This window comes from Thamnophis elegans, chromosome 9 (assembly GCF_009769535.1).
Source record: "Thamnophis elegans isolate rThaEle1 chromosome 9, rThaEle1.pri, whole genome shotgun sequence".
In the NCBI taxonomy this organism is placed as follows: domain Eukaryota; kingdom Metazoa; phylum Chordata; class Lepidosauria; order Squamata; family Colubridae; genus Thamnophis; species Thamnophis elegans.
The window spans coordinates 30,471,453-30,493,182 of record NC_045549.1 but is presented as its reverse complement, the minus strand read 5'-3'; the positions used below and the strand labels follow the sequence as shown (position 1 = coordinate 30,493,182).

The following is a 21,730-nucleotide window of genomic DNA, read 5'->3' as shown; positions in this document are numbered from 1 at the left end:
TTTGTACTATAATATAGAGAAGCACAATAGCATCTTTGATAAAGGTAAGATTAACATTAGATATGCTGTCCCAGGGTTGTTTCATGTTGTGACTACATTAGAGTACATCTGCCTGCTATCTAACTAAAAGGATATTTCTTCAGAAGAAAAAACAAGTAACATCAAATCAAATCTTGATTATGGTCATAGACCAGCATAAGGAAGATGGGATACAGTCATTAACAAAGCATAAAGGATAAATCGAGAATGAAAATGTAACTCTAAAAAAGAATTATGAGAAGCAAGAAGATATAAAAGTTACATAAATTTATAAATTAAAAGGGGGCAGGAACATTAGATGGATAGAACATAAGGGATTAATATATGGAAGATTATATCAAATTACAAAGCACTCAATACGGTGAACTAGGTGCTCATTAAATCTAATTTATAGCAGAGGTCATCCAATTAATTTGAAGACTACACATAAACTGTATACATATGACAATTTCTATATATACTTTGATACAGTATGTTGTATTCCTCTACCAACTAGTAATAGAAAATTTTTAAATAAAATATAAATAAGACGTAAACAATTAAGCCAGTTTATTCTCAGGTTCTGTTCTCAGAGCAGTTTCTATGTTAAGAGAAGCTGTAGTCAAGGAACATGGACAAATGAATTTCCTTATGCTCCAGTGCCTCAAACACCTGTTGTGAAACTTCAGTTAATACTTGCAGCCTTTATTTGTGTTAACAATCGATTTTATGGCTCTGACCTGTATTATTGCCTGAAATGACATCATCTAAAAGAGAGATGAGGAATAAGAAAATTTTCAGGACTGGATGGAATCAAACTCCCCTTTCCTATATTGTTAGATTTTAATTTCAATATTATTGTACAAACTTGGAAGATGAAACAGGCAGGATATGTTTTCCAATGTACAAAACAAAAAAGAACAACCCACCAGTTATGTCATATTTAGAGGCAGATGGAAAAATGAGGCCCTCTACGTACAGTTTTTTGAAAGAAATTCCAGGTGAATCCCTTACAATCTTATTATGAACTTAAATTTACATGAAGCAGTATCATTTCCCTACACAACATTATGCAATACTGTAGAAATTATTTCTTTGTGATCCTTTTTTTCCCCATGAATGAGTAGAGTGTGAAGAACTAACATGATTAAAACTGGATTTGAGCACTTACTGGCTTCCTGTAGCTATTAAGTAATAACAGAAACAGCTGTTGCTCTCCCCATTAGTGGAGAAAGCAAAAAGCTTTTTTCTTTAAGGGATGTCTGCCTGTCAAGCTACAGGAGAAAGCTGCCGTGTCTGAAGGAATATGGATCCCCAGGTAAGTAATAGCAGGCTGTAATGCAACTTTGGTGTTCACCATCAGGAGATTGCCAATGGGTGTATTGGAGGATAGAATCACTAATTTTAGATACAAAAATTTATCATTGTAATATAGATGATGCTTTGTGAGAATTGTTCTGACTGGCAGGTATCAAAATAAAAAAGTTGTGAGTGGCTTCTTTGTTCAAAACTATCAATCACGCCACTGGGTTTTTAAAATGGGTCCCTTCTACGACTTTACAACTTTCCTTAATATGGAAATGTTTGCATAAATCTATTCAGGGGAATAAAAGCAAATAAATCACTCAATGTTCTGAGAATAAAATCTGAAAAGAAACAGTTCATTGTATAATCGTTATCCCAATCAGTGCACTGTAAATAGAAGGAAAAACCTATAGAATGAGCCTGTTATTTTTATTTATTAGATTTCAGTATATAATATGGTGAAATATAAATAATGTGAAATATAATACAGTAAAACTTACTGAGATTTTTTGTTTATAATAATATGTTTATTTTTATAATGCAATAATAAAAGCCACCCAAAGATTATCTACTGGTGAAGATTTTTGTAGTCTACCTCTAGTGGCCTACTCCATTGGGCTGATGATTTATATTTGGACTTTGGAAGAGTGAAGATTTTTTGTGCTATAGATATCAAATTGCCTGGAATTGTCTTAATCAGAAATGCAGAAGTTGAGGTCCCAGAATTACATACAGCCTCCTGAGTTGTGGTTTCCATAAACTCCAGAAGTTATTATTCAATTGTAATCTCTAATAAGAAGAAAGTATAAATTAGACATTCAGGAACAATTATATCTTTAGTTTCAATCCAAGTATCACTGAATTGAAACATTTAATTTTGTCTTGATCTTCCTACCACCACCATTTGGCTATGCACACCATTCCCCATTCTGCTACTCAAATGACCCTCAGCACAGAAAATATTGTACACATTTTGCTTATGTACAAAGGATGTACAGGGATGTAAAGTTAATATTTTTGATGTTTCTATTAAACAGCTGCAAGGTCAAAAAAAGGTTTCAGGTAATTCAGTTTGAATGCTGGAAAAATGTGATTGCATTACAATGGATCTGCTACTGGGTGAATATTTTCTAGATGGATCACAGAGCTTGAGTAGCTGCATTAATTCCCTGCATATTAAAATGTCGCTTAGGGAAAAAAATGGCTACGGCAGTGCTTCTCAGCCTTAGCAACTTTAAGATGTGTGACTTTAACTCCCCGAAACCCTCAGCCAGAATTCTGAAGTTAAAGTCCACACAATACATACATCATAAAGTTGTTGCAGTTGAGAAATTCTACTCTAGAGGTTTCTGACGTAGCCCCACCACACGCATCAGAAAGTTCAGTTCAAAACAGTTCTCAGCTAAGAAGTCAAACTACCACTTTGTTCTGGAGAAGTTGTACTTCTCACCAAGGCAGAACTCCACAAAAGATACTACTAATAACTTCATTCGGGTTGTCTATCTTTTATATAAAGACTATCCGATAACCCAGCATTGCCCAGGTATTTATTTATAGGGCGAAAATGTCCAGAGCAAACATAATTTCTAATGTTGGATTTTCCCTCTTACCAGAGGGAGCACCCTTGTAGAGTACTTTGAAGCCATTACCATGGCAACTCCACTGTGCTGCACAGTAGAAGCCATTTTACAGCAGTACAGTAGAAGGCATTTTAAGGCACAACAGGCTGTATCTTAACAGAACACACACCCAGAGGGGTTTTAGGGGTGTCTTACCCACACAGTATTTGTTTCCAGAGAGTAAATCATCTGTGTACTAAGTTTGGTTGAAATTGCTCTAGGTATTCCAGAGTTATGCTGGAACACACACAGACACACACACACCACACACAAAAGATAGAAGAAGATAGATTAAAAAAATATTCCTCTCAAGTGTATTTGTTTTTGTTTTTTTCCTGTCAGGCAGAGGGCAAGATGAAAGCATGGTCCTTTCTTGTTCTGTGGGCATTTACAATCCTGTACTTGGTTTCATATACGGATGCCTTTTCCCATGGGGCCAGCCTTTCTGCCTGTTCTGATATGAGACCCAAACATATCCGAGCTCACCTTCAGAATCCTCAGAATAATTACATCACCATCCACACCAACACTTCCTTTTCTCCAGGTGACAAGGTACCAGGTAAGAAATAGCACCTGATTACAGGCTTCTCAAGAATAATTAGAAGGCTGTAGATAGCAGCTTAGTGCAAGGCTATCAATAAGGTCTTCACAATAAGTCATTATTTGGAGAGAGACACATGTGATCACAGTCCATTTTTGCACCTTGATCCATAATTCTGAGAATCACACCGCCAAAATAGTAATGGGAAGGCAGCATTTATTTTTCTGTCTTGAAATACATGTGTGAAATTTCTTAGGCCTATTTTGAGTCATGCTAAGTTAGTTGTCATGACCACTCTTTCAGCCATGCTCCATGATACTCTGGAAAAAGAAGACAGACAAGCCAAATTAAGCTCAGATAAGAAGTTGCCCAACTTTCCTGTACACAGTGCTTTTGATATGCTTCTTGGTGGTTTGTCCATACTTGTGGGACTTCGGTTTTTGCTTTCTTTGGGGAATTTTGCTGTGGAGAATGGCCTTCATTTTTCAACATTCCTCTTGGTTTTCTAAGGCAGGAAGACAGAATTGATTTGTAAACAGGAAGATTTATTTTTTTTAAAAAGGCTAACAGGAAGAAAACATTAGTTATCTCTGAAGTAGTTGGAGTAACTTTAGAAAAATGTGCTTTATATGCTTCTCACAATGATATGCATTCAGCTATGTTGGGAAGATAAAATGCTGCACAGAAGACATCTGCTCCTAGAATACATGTGATGATTTATTTGCATTAGGTTTCTAGGGTGCAGTTTCAGACAGAATTATTTCCTTATAAACAGAACTTCTAAAAACAGAACTTGTAAATTTAGTAGTAGTAGGCCCATACATCGGACAAAGTTGAAAAGAAAGCATCAGTATTTTTGCAAAGAACTTATGAATTACTACTGCTTACTATTTCCTACTTTCCTCATCAAAGGACATGACTTTGACCTTCTGCTGTGGAATTTATAGTATTTCAACAAAGTGAAGTTCTCTATCAGAGCAACAGATAAGGCATTCTTAAGAGAGCTAGAAGGGCTTAGAATAAGCAGGTGGAGAACTTCCATTACAGGCATTGTCTCTTGCCTTCATTGGCTAATTAAGTTTAGTGCCGAAATCACCCAACACAAAACTCCATAAATCAGTATCAATAAAAATAATTGCATTATATGATACCTTTACACCAGGTCTTCAAGACAAATAATATGAAACTCCATTTATTACAATTCCAAGAGCAGCTCTGTGTTGATGGGAAATGACATTTAAATTCCCCTACATTTCTATGGTTAAGTATAGCTTGAATTTGGGTTTCCCCACTCCTACTGCAACATTTTAATCATTATACTGATCTGTGTCACGCCTGCAACCATCTTTTCTTTTGGATCTTTGGCCTGCCACACTTTCTATTATTCTACCACGCATTTTCTATTGTGGGAAAATGGGAGGGGGATTGTAGGAGTAAGATGTGATGTAGCTATAACAAAACTCCTTCTAGAAAGCCAAGGTCATCCTTTGTCTTTGCACCTCTGCACCTGACCGGAACTGGATGGGTGGAACTGCCAGCATGGCAGTGTAAGATTGGACCATGTGACAGACTTGTGGGTGTGGGGGCAAGATCTTGAACTTTCAGCTAAGTGGGGAAAACCAGGAAACTTTCTGTTTCGGGTTTTCCCAGATGTGCCAACATGGCTCTCTTAATAAAATGGAACTTTGAGCGATACTTTGCCTTGGACTCTGATTTATTTTTAGATGCTATTTGGAACTCTGACAGTCTGTATGATATGTTTATTGTGCTGCTGGGTTTATTGAATAGATAAAGCTTTTGGATAAATAAAGTTTTGAAGCTCCCAGTGCATATGCATTTTTTGTTTATAAGAGATTATAATATTCAAAAGACAAACTCTGATTTAGGTTATGTGCCAGAAGCCATAAATTAAGGTTTCAGACCCAATAGTCTTCTCTATGACCCAAGGATGCTCAGCTTTTCTGCTTTTAGCTTAGCAAAGGAAAAGTCCTAGTTAGTCTCCTCCAATGTGGGGAACAAAAAGTGGAATTGTGCCTCACCAACCCTTACCCACAACACTTCCACCTCTTCTAGGCATTCCTTCTCATAAAAGGCAGCTCAAATGTCTGAGGCAAGAGGAATGCTCATCACTATACAGGACATTATTGTCCTGTATATCTCTTCCATATTCCCTTTCTGACATCTTTTCTTAGTGCTGTTCAAGTTTTTTTCTGTCACTAATTGTCTTTAATATTCCATAGTTTTTTTCTTTTGTTTATCTTTTGTATTTTCATAATCTTGCTCAAAAAATGTAATGGGAGAAAGAAATAAAGATAAAAGAATTGGTGATGTGATTAGTAGTATAGACACTATTCTATTTTATCTCTATTAGTTTCATGTTAAATGTGGAATGACTGAACGGGCCTAAAATTTGCATCTTTTTAAGGAAGAGGGGTTATAGTGAAGGGAGAATGATAGGAAATAAAGGTGCAATACTGGGCTTCAACCAATTTTATAATTTCTTGAAAATGTTATTTTTCTCTAAAAATGGATTTTGTTTTGCTCCTTTGCTTTTGAGAAGATTGAAAAGTGCTTTCCCATTTCTCTGGGTGGACTTTTGCACTAATTGGAAAATACTGCTGATATTACTGTCTTGTTGCCCCTCTATTTCCTGCTCTGAAGTCTCACTATTGCCTATATGTCCCCATATGGGAAGCTCTATAGGTGAAATTCCCTCCCTTGGGACTTAATTGAATGTAAAAAGCCAAGAAAGCTGCAAATATTTGAAAAGAGGATTGTACGATAAAAGACAGGAAGCTCTCACAAACGGTCTCTGTAGCCCCTATATTACTAAGAATATGCCAGAATATCATACACTATGCAACTTCTCATCTGCTTTGGGGAAAAAAAGAAAATTATGTTTTCCCCAACAAATGGATGAGAATGGTTGAACAATATGTAAGAAAAATGTGTTCACTGTAGTTCTGGCACACAGAATAGCAACCTCTTTTTTTCCCAAGCCATAGCACTAATGTTCTACTTCAGTAGAACTTCTAAAAGATTGCCAAATTGCTTGAGGGTTTTATATGTCTTCTGACAAATTGTATCACAGGCTTTCAAAAAAAAAAAAAGGTAAGAGTTTGGAATGAAATTATTTCCTACTTGTCAATCATACTTATGCTCAATTCCTTCCAGAAAACATGGTTGTGAGCAAAAGCACATCTGAAATGTGAAGCAAGTGAATGCTAGTATAAACATAACCTCTACAATAAATTGTTGTAGGTGTAACTGTTAGATAGGGTGAATGGAAGAGACAAGACTCAGGCTTCAACAACAAACAGCTCTTTATTCCGCAACTATGTACAATCCAGCAACTTGCTTGTCTGATAGCTTGCCCTTATATAGGGAGCTTTCAGACAGCTCAACCAATCAGATTCAATCTTGTTTCCCACCAGAATAGTGGACCTGAGTGTAGCCTACTTGCTTCACAATGAATACTTAACAGAAAACCTCTCCTCTTCGGCCCCACATCTACAGTAATATAAATGTTTTTGCATCACAATCTTTCCCCCCCCCCTCCAGTTACAATCAGGAGTTCACGTGATTTTATGGGTTTCATGCTTCAAGCTCGCAGGGTACTGAATGACCAAATAACCGGCACATTTGTACACATTCCTCCTGGCTCCAAACTGCTGACTTGTTTCGAAGATGGTGACACCGTTACCCATTCAGACAAATCACTTAAGAGAAACTTGTCTTTTGTGTGGAAAGCCCCAGATCAGCCTATTGGAGACATCAGATTCTTGTAAGTATTTGCTTGCTAAGTATGACGTCGCCTCCTGAGGAAGTATTCTAATAATTCAATTAATGAGAATCAGATAAGTGTTTTGGTTTACATGTTTCATTGAGAGGAGAATAGGGCAATGGTCCTCAACCTTTCATGGAGGAGAGGTTTTTTTGCAGACCAGAGAAGGTGTGGTTTTGCCTGCTTTGCATGTTTTAGATTTTGGATAAAAATATGGAAATGTTTAAAATGTTATTTTACATTCTGATTGTTTATTTACTTGAATAGGAAAATCTAGAAGAGAATTTATTCATGTCTGGTATGAGTTTCTAATTAGCAAAATATAGGATGTATGAATATTATACCTAAGTGTAAAATTGTTCTATGCCTAATATTTTCATGTGTTTTTCAATTACACTGCTTGCAGATTTCGAATAATTCTTTTTTATTTACTAAATGATTCATTGATGCAGAGAATGACTAAGGCCTTTCTTTGAATACTTTACAGTTTATCAGTTGTTCAGTCGTACTTTGTTTATTGGGAAAAGATTGAATCGTCAACTGTTTCTCAACAAATACAGAATAGAACAATTACTGAAAATAATGATGTCCCCAGTACAATTAAACCAGCTCTACTTCAGAAACTTATTGATCCGAAAGGAACATTCACTGTAGGAAAAAGTAAGTTGTCCTCTGACATACATTTTTTCTTGTAGGAAAGACTGTAAGTGCCCGTTTTATTTTTTAGCTGTTTTTAGTTCTCTTAACTATACAATAGCTACTTTTGCCACAAGCTTTTATATTGAATTCAAAATGTATTGAGGCAGAAAGTAGATTCTTATTTTCATGAGCAAAATGTCCAAGTCAACTAATTTCTAATTACTGCCCTAATTCAATTAACAGTCTTGTGTAAAGTGAATAGATTATAAATGACCAAGAGTTTCTCTAGGAGAGCTTTCGCTGATTTTTCTTTGTGTGTGTGTGCATGTATATTATGAGGTGATATCATATGCATAAACTTTATGAGACCTCATTTGGATCTTTCGATGCAAGTAGGAAAAGAAAATCCTCTGATCCATCCAACATCATAATAAAGTTTGCAGACGACACAGCGGTGCTGGGTCTCATAACTGGAGGGGACGAATCAGCATACAGTGAAGAAGTCCAGAAGGTATCTGCATGGTACTCAAGAAACAACTTACAACTAAATACTAATAAGACAAAGGAGATGGTGCTAGATTTCTGGAAGCACAGAGAGGAGCCTGCACACTGTATATTGAGAGGGGCTGTGTGGAGAATTCCTCTTTTAAATTCTTGGGAGTGCTTATTAGTCAAGATCTCACCTGGAAAAACAACATGTCTCTGGTGATTGGAAAGGCCCAACAGAGACTTCATTTACTTAGAGTCCTGCGAAAAAATCAGGTGGAACAACGGCTGATAACCTCTTTCTATTGGTCCACCATAGAAAGTGTCCTCACATATTGCATTACAGTATGGTATGCTGGTTTAACAGCTACGGACAGGAAGGCACTACAGAGAGTGATCAATTCGGCACAAGAAACCATTGGTTGCCCTCTGACACCACTGGACATCGCCAGATCTTGCTGCTTTAGCAGAGTAAGGAAGATACTCAGAGATGATTCACACCCTGGTCAGTGTCTCTTTGCACTTCTACCATCGTGCAGAAGACATCAAAGTATAGCCAGGCAAACAAATAGGTTTAAAGATAGTTTCTATCCTTGGCCTGTCAGATTTTTAAATATAAATCACAATCACTCCATGCACACACTAGTTTTTTTCTTTTTCTTTCTTTTTTCGTTTCTGCTATAATTTTGCACCAGTGAGGTTAAAACTAATTTCTTTGTATTTAAGTACAATGGCAATAAAGATTATACTATACTAAAAGGGCCAAATACCCTTGTTCTCCTTTGCTTTGCATCTTTTAAGCATTAAAACAACTTTTTTCCTTTTGAGAAACACAAACAGTTCTTAGGCAAAGGGGAGAGCAGATCTGCCTCAAGTAAAGAAAATATGGCATTCAATAACAATCTCTGCTCTCACCTGGGTCTGTGAGAACCTGTAGCTAATGTTATGGCTGGTTCAAATCCCACCTCTGGCTGGCCCCGCCCACCCCACCCCTCCTCTCCCAGGAGTCTCCACGCGGACCGTTTTGGATGCGAGGTAAGTGCAGGGCATGTACAGAGGCTCGGGTGGGGGGGGGAAATGGACCTTGCGGAAGGCCTCTGGAGCCCAGGGGAGGCAGTTTTCTCCCTCCCAGAGGCTTGAGGAAAGCCTCTGGAGCCTGAGGAAGGCAAAAATGTCTCCCCTCCCACTGTGGTGCAGGAGGCCGACTAGCCATGCCCACCATCCCACGCCCACCCAGCAACCAGGCAGAGAAACCGTTGCTGAAATTTTTGCAACCTGGCTGTATCCATCGACAATACACTTCTCAAGAGGCATCTGACTGACTTCTCTCAGAAAGAAAACAATGGATTAGAAATACATTTGTCTAATTATATAATTCATTTCAATACTTTACAATATATGTGACAATTGTTTAACGTGGAAAATGTTTATGTAAATAAGCATGTTTTATATTTTGTTCTATTCAGTTGTTTTTAAATGCTTTGTTTTTGTTTTCCCTTCCACAAGGAAATTCTGTTCCTGAAACCATTGTAACTCCATTTGCGATGTTTACACCCACCCCCAGCCTGATTCGAACTGAAGCAACCCTGGCTTTGGATTCAACTTCCCATGAAACACCAGCCTCTGATGTTGGCAACACTGGAAATTTTCTTTCTGAGTCCTTTGTAGACCAGGTCCCTTCGCAGGACATAATGCTCAGTAATGGAACAGAGAAAAATGGTGGTTTCGTTCTGGAATCATCCCTTCAGCTTCAGGATCTGAATTTCAGTGTGCAAGATTATTTTTCCAGTGCAAACAATAGGTATTGTGAGAATATCAAAGGTGTATGTGTGCGTGTTAATGGCAATGTGTGAAAAGCTGGTATTGTATAGAATGCCTAGGAAATCTCTAGAATGTGTGACATTTTAGGAAAATTATGAAATCTCTGGTATTTAAATATGCTGCATGCTTTCCCTAGGCACTCTTTATAGTAACTAGGCATTATACAGAATGACAAGAATTACTTAGGCAAAGTATGAAAGAGAGCCATGAAAAGAGCCATGATAGGACTAGGGTCAGGTTTAGACTAATCTTAACCCTAACCCCCTTGGTGGGGTTAACTTACCTTCTCTACCAGTTTGCAAATGTGAGCGCACACCACCTTCTGTGCATGCGCACCACTTCTGTGCATGTGCAGAAGGTCGCGCATTACGTTGGGGTGTGTGGAGCCTCCCACAGCCGCCACTATTGGTTAGCCCGAATCAGAGAGAAATGGCTGAATACTACCTCTGCCTAACACTAACCTTTATCCTAACCCTTTATTGAAAAGACATATATATGAAAATGAAGGAACTACAAACTGAAGTACAGGACTTTCTTTCTTGGGAAAAAACAAGAGAAAAAGACCAGTACTTGTTGCAACAAAGAAGGCTAGAATGGCATTTTAATGGGAGTATTTCATAGCTTGCTGGTTTGTTTGTTTTTTGCATTGCATGGAAATGCTTAGCAAATGTCTGAAATATTAACCATTTCATACTTTGATGTCCCATTTTGGCATTCTATAGATTTCCTAGGCATTCTATAAAATGCCTAGTTTCACACAGTGAAAGTAGCATATATAAAAATTTTCACTATATGCTAGCACTGATGATGTTGCCTAATGAAATGTCTGCAAGAAAACAACCAAACTCAGAGAGCACTAAGGACCCCTTAAATCTTAAGATTGTGTTTCATTTTAGGAAAATAATATTCTTCTTGGCCTTCAAACCCTAATCTTACAGACCTTTTGCTACAAGCAGATTTAATTGAATCACATCTTTAATGGAAATGATGCATTTCCTATAATCCTAATCTTTTAAATCCTCATGGCATAGCCAAATTTACCACCAGTATCTCATAAAACAGAATGGCTACCAACAATGCAAGTTCTTTCACTTGCCTTATTGGGAAAGTTTAAACTTCCTATCCACTCTAGTTCATACTGAGATGGGATCGCTCAGAATTAATCTAGTACAGACCTCACAACTGCTAGTAGCTGTATAAATGCTGAGGTGTCTAGGAATTGAAGTATCAAGTATCATCCAGAGGGCCATACGTTTCTGTTGTGGCCCGCCAGCAGCCAGCAGAGCTGGTGGCAGATTCAGAGAGTGAGGAGGTTGGGGACAAACATGGGCCAGTCCTGGAGTCTGGGGAAGGCTCTGATGAGTGCTCTGTGTTGGAGGAAGAGATGGGGCCAGGGCCATCTGACAGATATCAGCTGTCTTTGGAGTCGGAGATCAGTGGGCCAGAAAAACAGCTGGAGCCTGTTCCTGATATACTCATGCACAGAGCTGCCAGAAGAAGGGAACAGTTAAGGAACAAGGGCCGACTCAGGAGTAAAGGCACAGATGGACGGTGAATGGCCCCTCTAATAGGGATAGAGGAGCTAAAGGGGAGTTGAGTTTGCAGGAGACAATTAGTTTGTTTAATTAGCGTGAAGATTTGTTTGTGACTCTCAGAGATTCCTTGCCAAGTATTTTATGGTGCAGCATTACTTTTGGAAGATATCGGCCTGGCAGCTCTCCAAGCCTGATGAGGTCTGTGGTTGTAAATTCACCCTTGAAAGACTGTTTTTCAGGACTTTGCTGGATGCGAATGAGAGGAATTCACATTAGCTTAATAAAAAGGTGTTTTGTCGGAACAAGAAGTCTGCTTCGTGATTTTGTGAAGCCTAGGTTTCCATATCTGCTTTTTAATAAGACAAACAAGATTGTTCGTTATGTCATTTACCTACTGTAATGGCTTCATCTCATTGCTGAATCATTATGAAGTACTAATATAGGAGCAATGTCCTTAGATGAGTCCTTAGAAAATTCCACTTTCTAAATGTCGGGAATACATTATATTTATAAAGATGTGTGAGTGAGGTGTGAAGATCTTACTCACTCAATGTTTCACAAGATGTTAAAATTGTGACTGAGAACTGGAAGTTGGCATCTGTGAGATATCCTGATTACTTGAAAATTCTGTACATCTGTTCCGAAGATGATAGAGATTCAAAACAGGAAGCAGCAGATTCAAAATCAAAAGCAAAAAAACCTCAGCATGGATAGCATAGCTCAGATGTGGGAGCTTTTGTCCTTGCATTTTCTATTTGCAAAATGAATAATATAAGAAATACATAGTGGCAGCAAGAAAAGTGCCTACAGAATTCAAACAGTAGTAATATATGAATACAGTGCAGTACAATCTCTGAATATTTCCTAATACTACAAGTAATTAATTGGAACTTCCTCTTCAACATTTTAGGACAGAAACTGCTTCAAGTATTCCCATGTCTCTCTTGTGTCTCACGTGTAAGAAAAGCATGCAGGTAAGCCTTTGGGGAGGTTGTGTGTGTGTGTGTGTGTGTGTGTGTGTGTGTAGTAAACTAAGACGTAACATCTTTTAGAAAAAATCTATTCACCTCTATAATAGCCTCAATTCTTTCCATAGTAGAAGTCCAGTCTTATAAGGCACATTTTTAGAATTTTGTTTTAGAAGTGCTATCATTCTTACTCCTGTTGAGTGAAAAATCTCAAACTGCATACATTGAAGTCCTGTTTTTTGCCAGACTTCAGTAGTTTTACTCGTAACTCACATGCCAAAGTGCTTCTAAAGCTTTGTCATGATTTAAAACATAGTATAATGACAAAATTATTTATCAGAAAGTTAAAACCACAGAGATAAATTAAAACATTTACAATTAATTTATGAACACTTACCAACATGTCTTCAAATAATGTATATGGTATATATTGGTATATAATGACTTACAATAACTCCCATCAGTTTACATGCTCAATAGGTCCTTTTCTTAAACACTTAAACAAATAAGTGGTCAGACATTTGCCCTATGTAGAATTTTTGCTATCGTTGATCAAAAAAGAACTCTCTTAAAGAAAACTTGCACAGATGATCAACTAAAAGGCATTGTTTTTAGCCCAGGTATCAGATATATTGGAATGTGATTCAGTATCTGGGAAATTGGAACTCTTCATTGCAACTGCAATTCTTCATTGACCTGGGTAGTCTAAAAACTCCCAGATAATAAGCACAATTGGACTTTTGAGTGCATATGCTAAAATAAGCCCTCCCCTGAAAATAAGCCCTTCTCAAAATATTGCAACACAGTAGCAGACATGAGGTGACCATGCTCACTGCTTCCTGAACCTTAAAAACAATAAGACCTCCCCGAAAATAAGACCAAGCACTTATTTCGGGAGTCAAAAGAAAAGACCCTGTCTTATTTTCGAGGAAACACAGTAACGTGTAAAATAAGTTGCAGTCTAGCTAATCTTAAAGTTTGCCTAATTCTTTCTCTCAGTTCCACCTCTTCCCCTTCCAATATCTTCAAGCACAAGAATGTGTAAAGATGTGAGATATAAAGTGTTTTTATATTTATATTGTTTTAAAAAATAGTGTCAGAAAAGAAATGACCCCCCCCCCCACACAAAGAAACATACATTATCCAAAAAATGCATAACTTCTAAAATAAATGAAAAAATGCAGCAGGAAAAAGATATATGTTGTTATGACAACAAACACAATTGTATACCTAATTATCTACTGCAAACATGATACAACTCTATATCATTTCTAATACATCTTATATAATATGCTTTTAAAAAAAGCCTACTGTATTTTGTATAAATGAGACTCATATTTCATTACATTTATCCATACAAATTCCATACCCATAATCAATCCCTCATACGTTGCAAGCATAATCAGGTCTTAAATCCATTGAGTACATGGAGTTATACATATATTTTTCCAATGTTGTATTATCAATCTTTGAACTATAGTAAAGGCACAGATAATTCATTAATTTCAGTATCATCCACACCAATACATTTATGTTTTTAAAGACAGTGTCCTTGACTTTCCATACTTAAATACCGCATTTCCCCTAAAATAAGACTACCCTGAAAATTAGCCCTAATTAAGACCTCACCCACCTTGGAGTTCAAGGGATGGTGTGAGGTAAAAATTAAGCCCGGGTGGGGATGTGGGGGGGGTGGACCTGAGACATCTGCCTCACCTTCTTCTGCAACCCACTTCTTCTGCAGCTGCTTCGTCTGTAGCCCACTTCTTCTGTGGCCACTTGCTACCGCTTACATGTGTCGCCCCTGGATTTATCCAGAGTTCTGTTATCAGCTGCCAAGGGTTTTCTGAAAGGCATTTGAAGGTGAAATGGAAGTCAGGGGGTGCTGCATGTGTCAATCTGGAGCCCATTTCTCAACTGCAGAGGTCTTTCCGGAAGGCTCTGATGGTGAAACGGAGGCCGGGGGCAATATGTGCAAGCAGTAGCAAGCGTCTACAAAAGAAGTGGGCTGGCAGCGAGCTCCTACTGGGTGAGGCTGTCAATGCTGCGGCGGCCAAGATGAGTCAATAATTAGACCTACCTAAAAAGAAGCCCTATCTGTTTTTCTGGGGCGGGGTCAAAAGAAAATAAGATCTGGTTTTGTTTTGGAGGAAACATGGTATTAAATTCTATCACAAAGACCTCCTTCAGAAGTGAGAAAGCAGGTCAGCAAGGGACTAGCAGTATGACAGAGAAGATAGATAATCTTAGCAGCTTGATTAGATAAAACTGGATGCTACTTTATGTTAAAACTACATGAATAGTGAGAAGACTAGGGGCTCAAAAATTCTATCTCAGACCCCAACAGAGTTTACAATAAACAATGGTAATACAGGTAGTCCTCAACTTATTAGAGTTTGTTTAGTGAACATTGAAATTTACAACAGCATTGAAAATTGTGACTTACGCCCATTTTTCACAATAACAACCTCTGTAGTATCCCCATGATTACGTGATCAAAATTCAGATGCTTGGCAACTCATTCATATTTATGATCGTTGCTGTTTCCCAAGGTTCAATGATCACCTTTTGTGACCTTCTGACAAACAAAGTCAATGGGGAAGTCAGGATTCACTTAACAACTGGGCTACTAACTTATCAACTGCAGTGATTCTACTAACAACTATGGCAAGAAAGGTTGTAAAATGGGGCAAAACCAACTTAACAAATGTCTCACTGAACAACATAAATTTTGGGCTCAATTGTTGATGTAACTGGAAGACTACTTGTAACTTAATCATTATTATCTGGAGATTACAATGAGATCTTTTCTTTATTCCCATGATGCTCAATTAAGGCCACTGTTAGATCTCAAATAAAGTAATCTATTTTATCCAAATAGGAATTTGGTGGCTCAGTGGCTAAGATGCTGAGCTTGCAGATCAGAAAAAGTCCGCAGTTCAGCGGTTCGAATCCCTAGTGCTGCATAACGGAGTGAGCTCCCGTTACTTGTCCCAGCTTCTGCCAACCTAGCAGTTCGAAAGCACATAAAAAATGCAAGTAGAAAAATAGGAACCATCTTTGGTGGGAAGACATGTGACAGTATTTCCTGCACTTTTGGCGTTTAGTCACGCTGGTCACATGACAACGGAGACGTCTTCAGACAGTGCTGGCTATTCGGCTTTGAAAGGGAGATGAGCACCACCTTCTACAGTCAGGAACAACTAGCACATATGTGCAAGGGGCGTTACTTTATCCAATATGCATTTAATGTTTTTGCTTTCAAGGAGACTTTGATGACTCCGACTCCAGATGTAACTAAGTCTGCACCTCCCCTTACAACTTCACCATTGGTCAAGTTTTGGGACTCTCCAATGCCAGAAGATTTGGATAGAGAAGAGAAGAGAGATGTTTACCGAAGTTTATCAGCAGTTTCAAGCCAGATAGCAAATAAAGAACCAATAACACAGAAAGTTCCACTGAATTTTCTGCCCCAGGCTGAATTTCCCACCTCTGGGCAGGAGACATACAATCAGAAGGAGGTTTCCAGGAAGACCCTCCTAAAAGTAACAAGGATAAAACCCCAAGCTGCTGTTTCTGGAGTGGGAAAAGGAAGGTCACCCAAAGAGTCACGTCTTGTAGCAGCTCAACTTGGTGTTCTCCTTGGCTGCTCTGCTATCCTTGGCATGGTCCTAGCTGTTGGTCTCCGCTGCATCCATTCCCAGTATTGTCATAAGCGGACTGAAGTCTCTTTTAGTGAGCCAGATAATAATGTTGTTGCACTCCAAGACAGTGGAGAGATGATGCACTTCAGGAAGATACGGGAAAATAGCTTTGTCGTGGTGCAGGCAGAGTACAACTGGATCAGCCCTTCAAGTAGTGTTCAAAAAGCTTCTATGTAGGGAGTTAGTTCATTGTACTATTATTGATATTGTTCTTTTATAGTTGAAGTGTGTTTATATTTGAGGCTATGATAAATATTACTAAGAACATAAACATCTGACTAATTGCATATATTCATTTAAGTGAACACAATCAAAATGTGCATGCTTTAATTATATTACAGTGGACTCTTAACTATTTGATACGTATTATAAAATGGAGATGTTCTTCGTTTCAAATGTCACATTTTTTTTTGTTCAAAGTATTACAGTTAATACCCATACTTATTAAAATGAATTCTGTGGGCATCTTTGTTTTGTTGGTGCATTTGAATGCTATGAGTAACAAGAACTGCAATTAACCTATGTCTCTTATAGTTAGTTTTTGCAAAAAATAAATAAATGAAGTTTTTCTTCTGGTTCTTCTTTTTCAAACAAACTCAACCCTTCATCCCTCTTCTCACTTAGTGGTTTTGATTTGATGTGTGTGATATTTCTCAGATAAGTCAAATTTTGCCACTTGAACTAACTTTCCATTTCAGAAAAAAAACAATGGAGAGCAACACTTGCTTTTTAGAAAATTGATTCCTGGCATACAACACACTGACTGCCTTTATTATGAATTGATCTCCAGAAATGAAACAAAGATACAGTAAATGCCACCTTTTGGGAGTGGAACATGGCTCCTCATCAGGTGTAAATGGAAAGAAAGCTTCTTCTGACCATTTACACCTTGATCACTTGGCTTGTTAGATGTACACAGATGGCATTTGCTTTGTTTCCTTTCCAGATCAGTTTGATAAAAACTATTGGAAGAGTAGTTTATTAAAGAACAGGAAGGTTTTGTTCAACTCAGGAAGTCCCAGCATGGAGGCTACAGATATATAGACGTATAATTAAAACTTTTAAACAAAAAGTTAGAAACCAACACAACCTGAAGGGAGACAAAGAAAGAAACCAGAGAAAAAGCAAAAAGCACTAGAAAGGAACAAAGTTAAAGAAAAATAGAAAAGAAAGAAAAAAGTTATAAAAGAAGTGGTTTCCAACATTCTTCACAACTGTTATAAATACAAATCTCTTTGTACTTATAGTCATTTTAATTTCTTTCTCTAAAGTTACATCATGATTCTTTTCTTTCTATAATCTATTGTGTTTAATCATCAAAAAACGTAAATCGCCAAAAAATCATTTTTATACAATAAGTCTATAAAAGAGGTTTCCAATCACTAAAAATAATATTTTCTCTAATCAAGGAAGTCAATTTATCCATTTCAGACAAACATGGAGGGCTTTTGACCCTAAAGTCTTACTCCCGCTGTGCTCTCTGCCCATTCAGTGGCGCCAGATTTTCCTGATAGCAGATGAACGTTTAAAAAATGACCCATAAACTTTGAATTAGCACCTGATACTACCAACAATCTTTGATTTATTTATTCCCAGTGAAGAGCTGTGAACTGGATCCCTTTCAGTCTGGATTCAGGCCTGGATACTCCACCGAAACCGCTTTGGTCACGCTGATCGATGATCTCTGGCGGGCCAGGGATGGAGGACACTCCTCTATCCTTGTGCTCCTTGACCTCTCAGCGGCCTTCGATACCATCAACCATGGTATCCTTCTGCGACGGCTGGAGGAGGTGGGAGTGGGAGGCACCATCTTGCGATGGTTCTCCTCTTACCTCTCCGACAGGTCGCAGTCAGTGTTGGTTGGGGGACAAAGGTCGACCCCTAGGCCCCTTAAATATGGGGTGCCACAGGGGTCGGTCTTGTCCCCCCTCCTATTTAACATCTACATGAAGCCACTGGGTGAGATCATTCACCGGCATGGGATCAAATACCACCAATATGCCGACGATACCCAGTTGTATCTGTCCGCCCCGTACCAGCTCAGTGTAGCGGTGGAAGTGATGTGCCAGTGCCTGGAAGCTGTCAGGGTCTGGATGGGGGTGAACAAACTCACACTCAATCCTGACAAGACCGAGTGGCTATGGATGTTGCCTCCCAAGGACAGTTCGATTAGTCCATCCTTATGCCTGGGAGGTGAAAATCTACTCCCCTCAGCGAGGGCCCGCAACTTGAGAGTCCTCCTGCACCCACAGCTGAAATTAGAGCAAAACCTGTCGGCTGTGACAAGGGGGGGCTTTGCCCAGGTTCACCTGGTGCACTAGTTGCGGCCCTACCTGGATCGGGAAGCACTTCACACGGTCACTCACCCCCTTGTTACCTCGAGGCTTGACTACTGTAACACGCTCTACAAGGGGCTGCCCATGAAAAGTGTTCGGAGACTACAATTAGTCCAGAATGCAGCCGCGCGAGCGATATTGGGTGTACCAAGGTACACCCACATCACACCTATTCTCCGCGAGCTGCACTGGCTTCCCATTGGTCTCCGGACACAATTCAAGGTGCTGGTTATCACCTTTAAAGCCCTACATGGCCTAGGACCCGGATATCTGCGGGACCGTCTTTTGCCACATACTTCCTAACGACCGATAAGATCGCACAGGAAGGGCCTTCTCCAGGTGCCCTCAGCCAGACAATGTCGGCTGGCAACTACCCGGGGGAGGGCCTTCTCTTTAGCCGCTCCAACCCTCTGGAATAAACTGCCCCCAGAGATCCGGACCCTACCCACTCTCATGGCCTTCCATAAGGCTCTTAAGACCTGGCTATTCCGGCAGGCCCCGGACTGTTGAACTCACGATTGAGTTCCAGCCCCGATTAGACTGGGTGTATGTTGTGGTCTTTTTAACTATGTTTTTGTGTTTTTAACTTCTATTTTAAATGTATTGTTGTAAGCCGCCCGGAGCCCTTCAGGATTGGGCGGCCTATAAATTTATTAAACATCAAACATTTATTAAACATCAACTGTGTTGGCTTTTTAGGCAGCTGCAGCACACTGCTGGCTCATATTTAAATGGTTGTCCACTAGGACTCCAAGATCCCTCTCATAGTTAATACTATTGAGCAAGGTACCACATATACTGTATCTATGCATTTTTTTTCTTGCCTAAATGTAGAACCTTACTTTTTTCACCATTGAATTTAATTTTGTTAGATAGCGCTCAGTGTTGAAGTTTGTCAAGCTCCTTCCGTATCTTAAGCCTCTCTTCTGGAGTGTTGGCTATTCCTGCCAGCTTGGTGTCATCTGCAAATCTGATGAGTTCCCCATCTATCCCTTTGTCCAAATCATTGATGAAGATGTTGAAGAGTAATGGGACTAAAACAGAGCCTTGTGGTACTCCATTGTATACTTCCCTCCATGTAGATGCAATTCCATTGAGACTATACGCTGAGTGTGGTTGGTCAGCCAGTTACAAATCCATCTGGTGGTAATGCTGTCTAATCCTCATTTTTCTACCCACATTTACTTTAATTGACACATTTTTCTTAAGACAAGACTTTTGTTTATAGAACTGCATCTTTCAATAGCACACGCATAGATTTTGGTTACTTAAAAGTGGAATAAAACAAGTACACCACCACCATGTTAGATTACAAATGTACAGATAATAATAATGCAATACAATAAAAATACAATAATATGATCGCAGAGTTGGAAGGGACCTTGGAGGTCTTCTAGTCCAACCCCCTGCCTAGGCAGGAAACCCTATACCGTTTCAGACAAATGGCTATCCAACATCTACTTAAATACTTCCAGTGTTGGGGCATTCACAACTTCTGGAGGCAAGTTGTTCCACTGATTAATTGTTCTAAGTGTCAGGAAATTTCTCCTGAGTTCTAAGTTGCTTCTCTCCTTGATTAGTTTCCACCCATTGCTTCTGGTTCTACCCTCAGGTGCCTTGGAAAATAGTTTGACTCCCACTCATTTGTGGCAACCCCTGAGATATTGGAACACTGCTATCATGTCTCCCTTAGTCCTTTTTTTCATTAAACTAGACATACCCAGTTCCTGCAACTGTTCTTCATATGTTTTCGTCTCCAGTCCCCTAATCATCTTTGTTGCTCTTCTCTGCACTCTTTCTAGAGTCTCCACATCTTTTCTACATTGTGGCGACCAAAACTGAATGCAGTATTCCAAGTATGGCCTTACCAAGGCATTATAAAGTGGTATTAACACTTCAAGTGATCTTGATTCTTATTAATCATTAATTAAGATCATTAATTCATTTTTATTAGAAGTAATGCTTTACTAAAAATAATTCCAGCAATGGTTGAATAGTTCCTAGAATTGTGTGTTTTACTACTTTACAAAACCAATGCAGCAAGGACAATGTTCTTAATTCATTGTGTGACTAAATTGGATTGGCTCCTGATTCCCATGTAAAGTAAGGAAACTATTCAACACAGGTCTTACTAAATAAACATATTCCGTACCTCACAATTGTTGCTGAATTTTAAAGCCTTTATATACTCAATACATTGTTAATGGGATTCCTAATTAACTGAGAAAATAGGTCAACAAACTGGTAAATATTTAAACAACTATCAGCTTTCATTTAAAAAGTTTGTTCTGATGGCTTAGCAGTTTATGAATAAGTAACAAAAACTTATATCCTCCTGTACTATTTCTTTATCTGTGTTGAACAGGAATTGCTATAGCCTACAGTCCTTTTTTCTTTTAAAAAGACTTGTCCATAGCTTCAGTAGAGAAGATGAAACCCCTGTATTAAGAGTAGGAAAATAAAGTAGCACAATTTTCTCACTGTTTTTCCCCAGCTTCTTATTAAATAGCCACAATGAGCAATTCTGGCAACATACAGGACCATTGAATGACAAGGGAGTTTAGAAAGTGAAGTAGAATGGCTGTCACAGTTTGCTCTAATTTTTGTTCAATGAACATGACCATTCACCTGTCAACTTAATTTATAAGGTTAGCTGTGTAGCTATGTTTCAGCTTTTTGCAAACTATAAATCCAGTCATCACCTTGTTTTCTAGTTCATAGACAATCAGAAATGAAGAAACTCGGGAAATGAAATTAGCCTGAACACAAAATCGAACTAAATTTTGAGAATGCTTACTTGAAGTGTGTCAGTGTGTAAGAATTGTTAATGGAAGAAAAGCATAACAAACATAAAGTAATTGAAAAAAAAAACACACACACAGTAAAGCTAACCTTTGCTGAAGTTCACCTGAGGGCCTGGTGTGAGGTAGAAGGTCCACTCTGTGGTCCAGGAGTGGATTTCTATCGGTGTTGG

General features: G+C 38.6%; 1 protein-coding gene across 1 annotated transcript; it reads left to right on the top strand.

Moving 5' to 3' along the window:
• The first annotated feature begins 3,296 nt into the window (after positions 1-3,296).
• On the top strand, positions 3,297-16,656 carry REELD1 (reeler domain containing 1). The gene is made up of 6 exons (XM_032224371.1): positions 3,297-3,501; positions 7,045-7,267; positions 7,755-7,927; positions 9,899-10,193; positions 12,659-12,722; positions 15,983-16,656. The coding sequence occupies exons 1-6, from the start codon at positions 3,297-3,299 to the stop codon at positions 16,595-16,597; spliced, it is 1,575 nt and encodes a 524-aa protein (XP_032080262.1). The 3' UTR covers positions 16,598-16,656.
• The last annotated feature ends 5,074 nt before the right edge of the window (positions 16,657-21,730 follow it).

Coding starts and splice junctions, on each gene's coding strand:
- REELD1 (XM_032224371.1), top strand. CDS start 3,297: ATGAAAGCATGGTCCTTTCTTGTTCTGTGGGCATTTACAATCCTGTAC. Junction 3,502..7,044: donor TCCAGGTGACAAGGTACCAG/GTAAGAAATAGC, acceptor CCCCCCCTCCAG/TTACAATCAGGAGTTCACGT. Junction 7,928..9,898: donor AACATTCACTGTAGGAAAAA/GTAAGTTGTCCT, acceptor CCCTTCCACAAG/GAAATTCTGTTCCTGAAACC.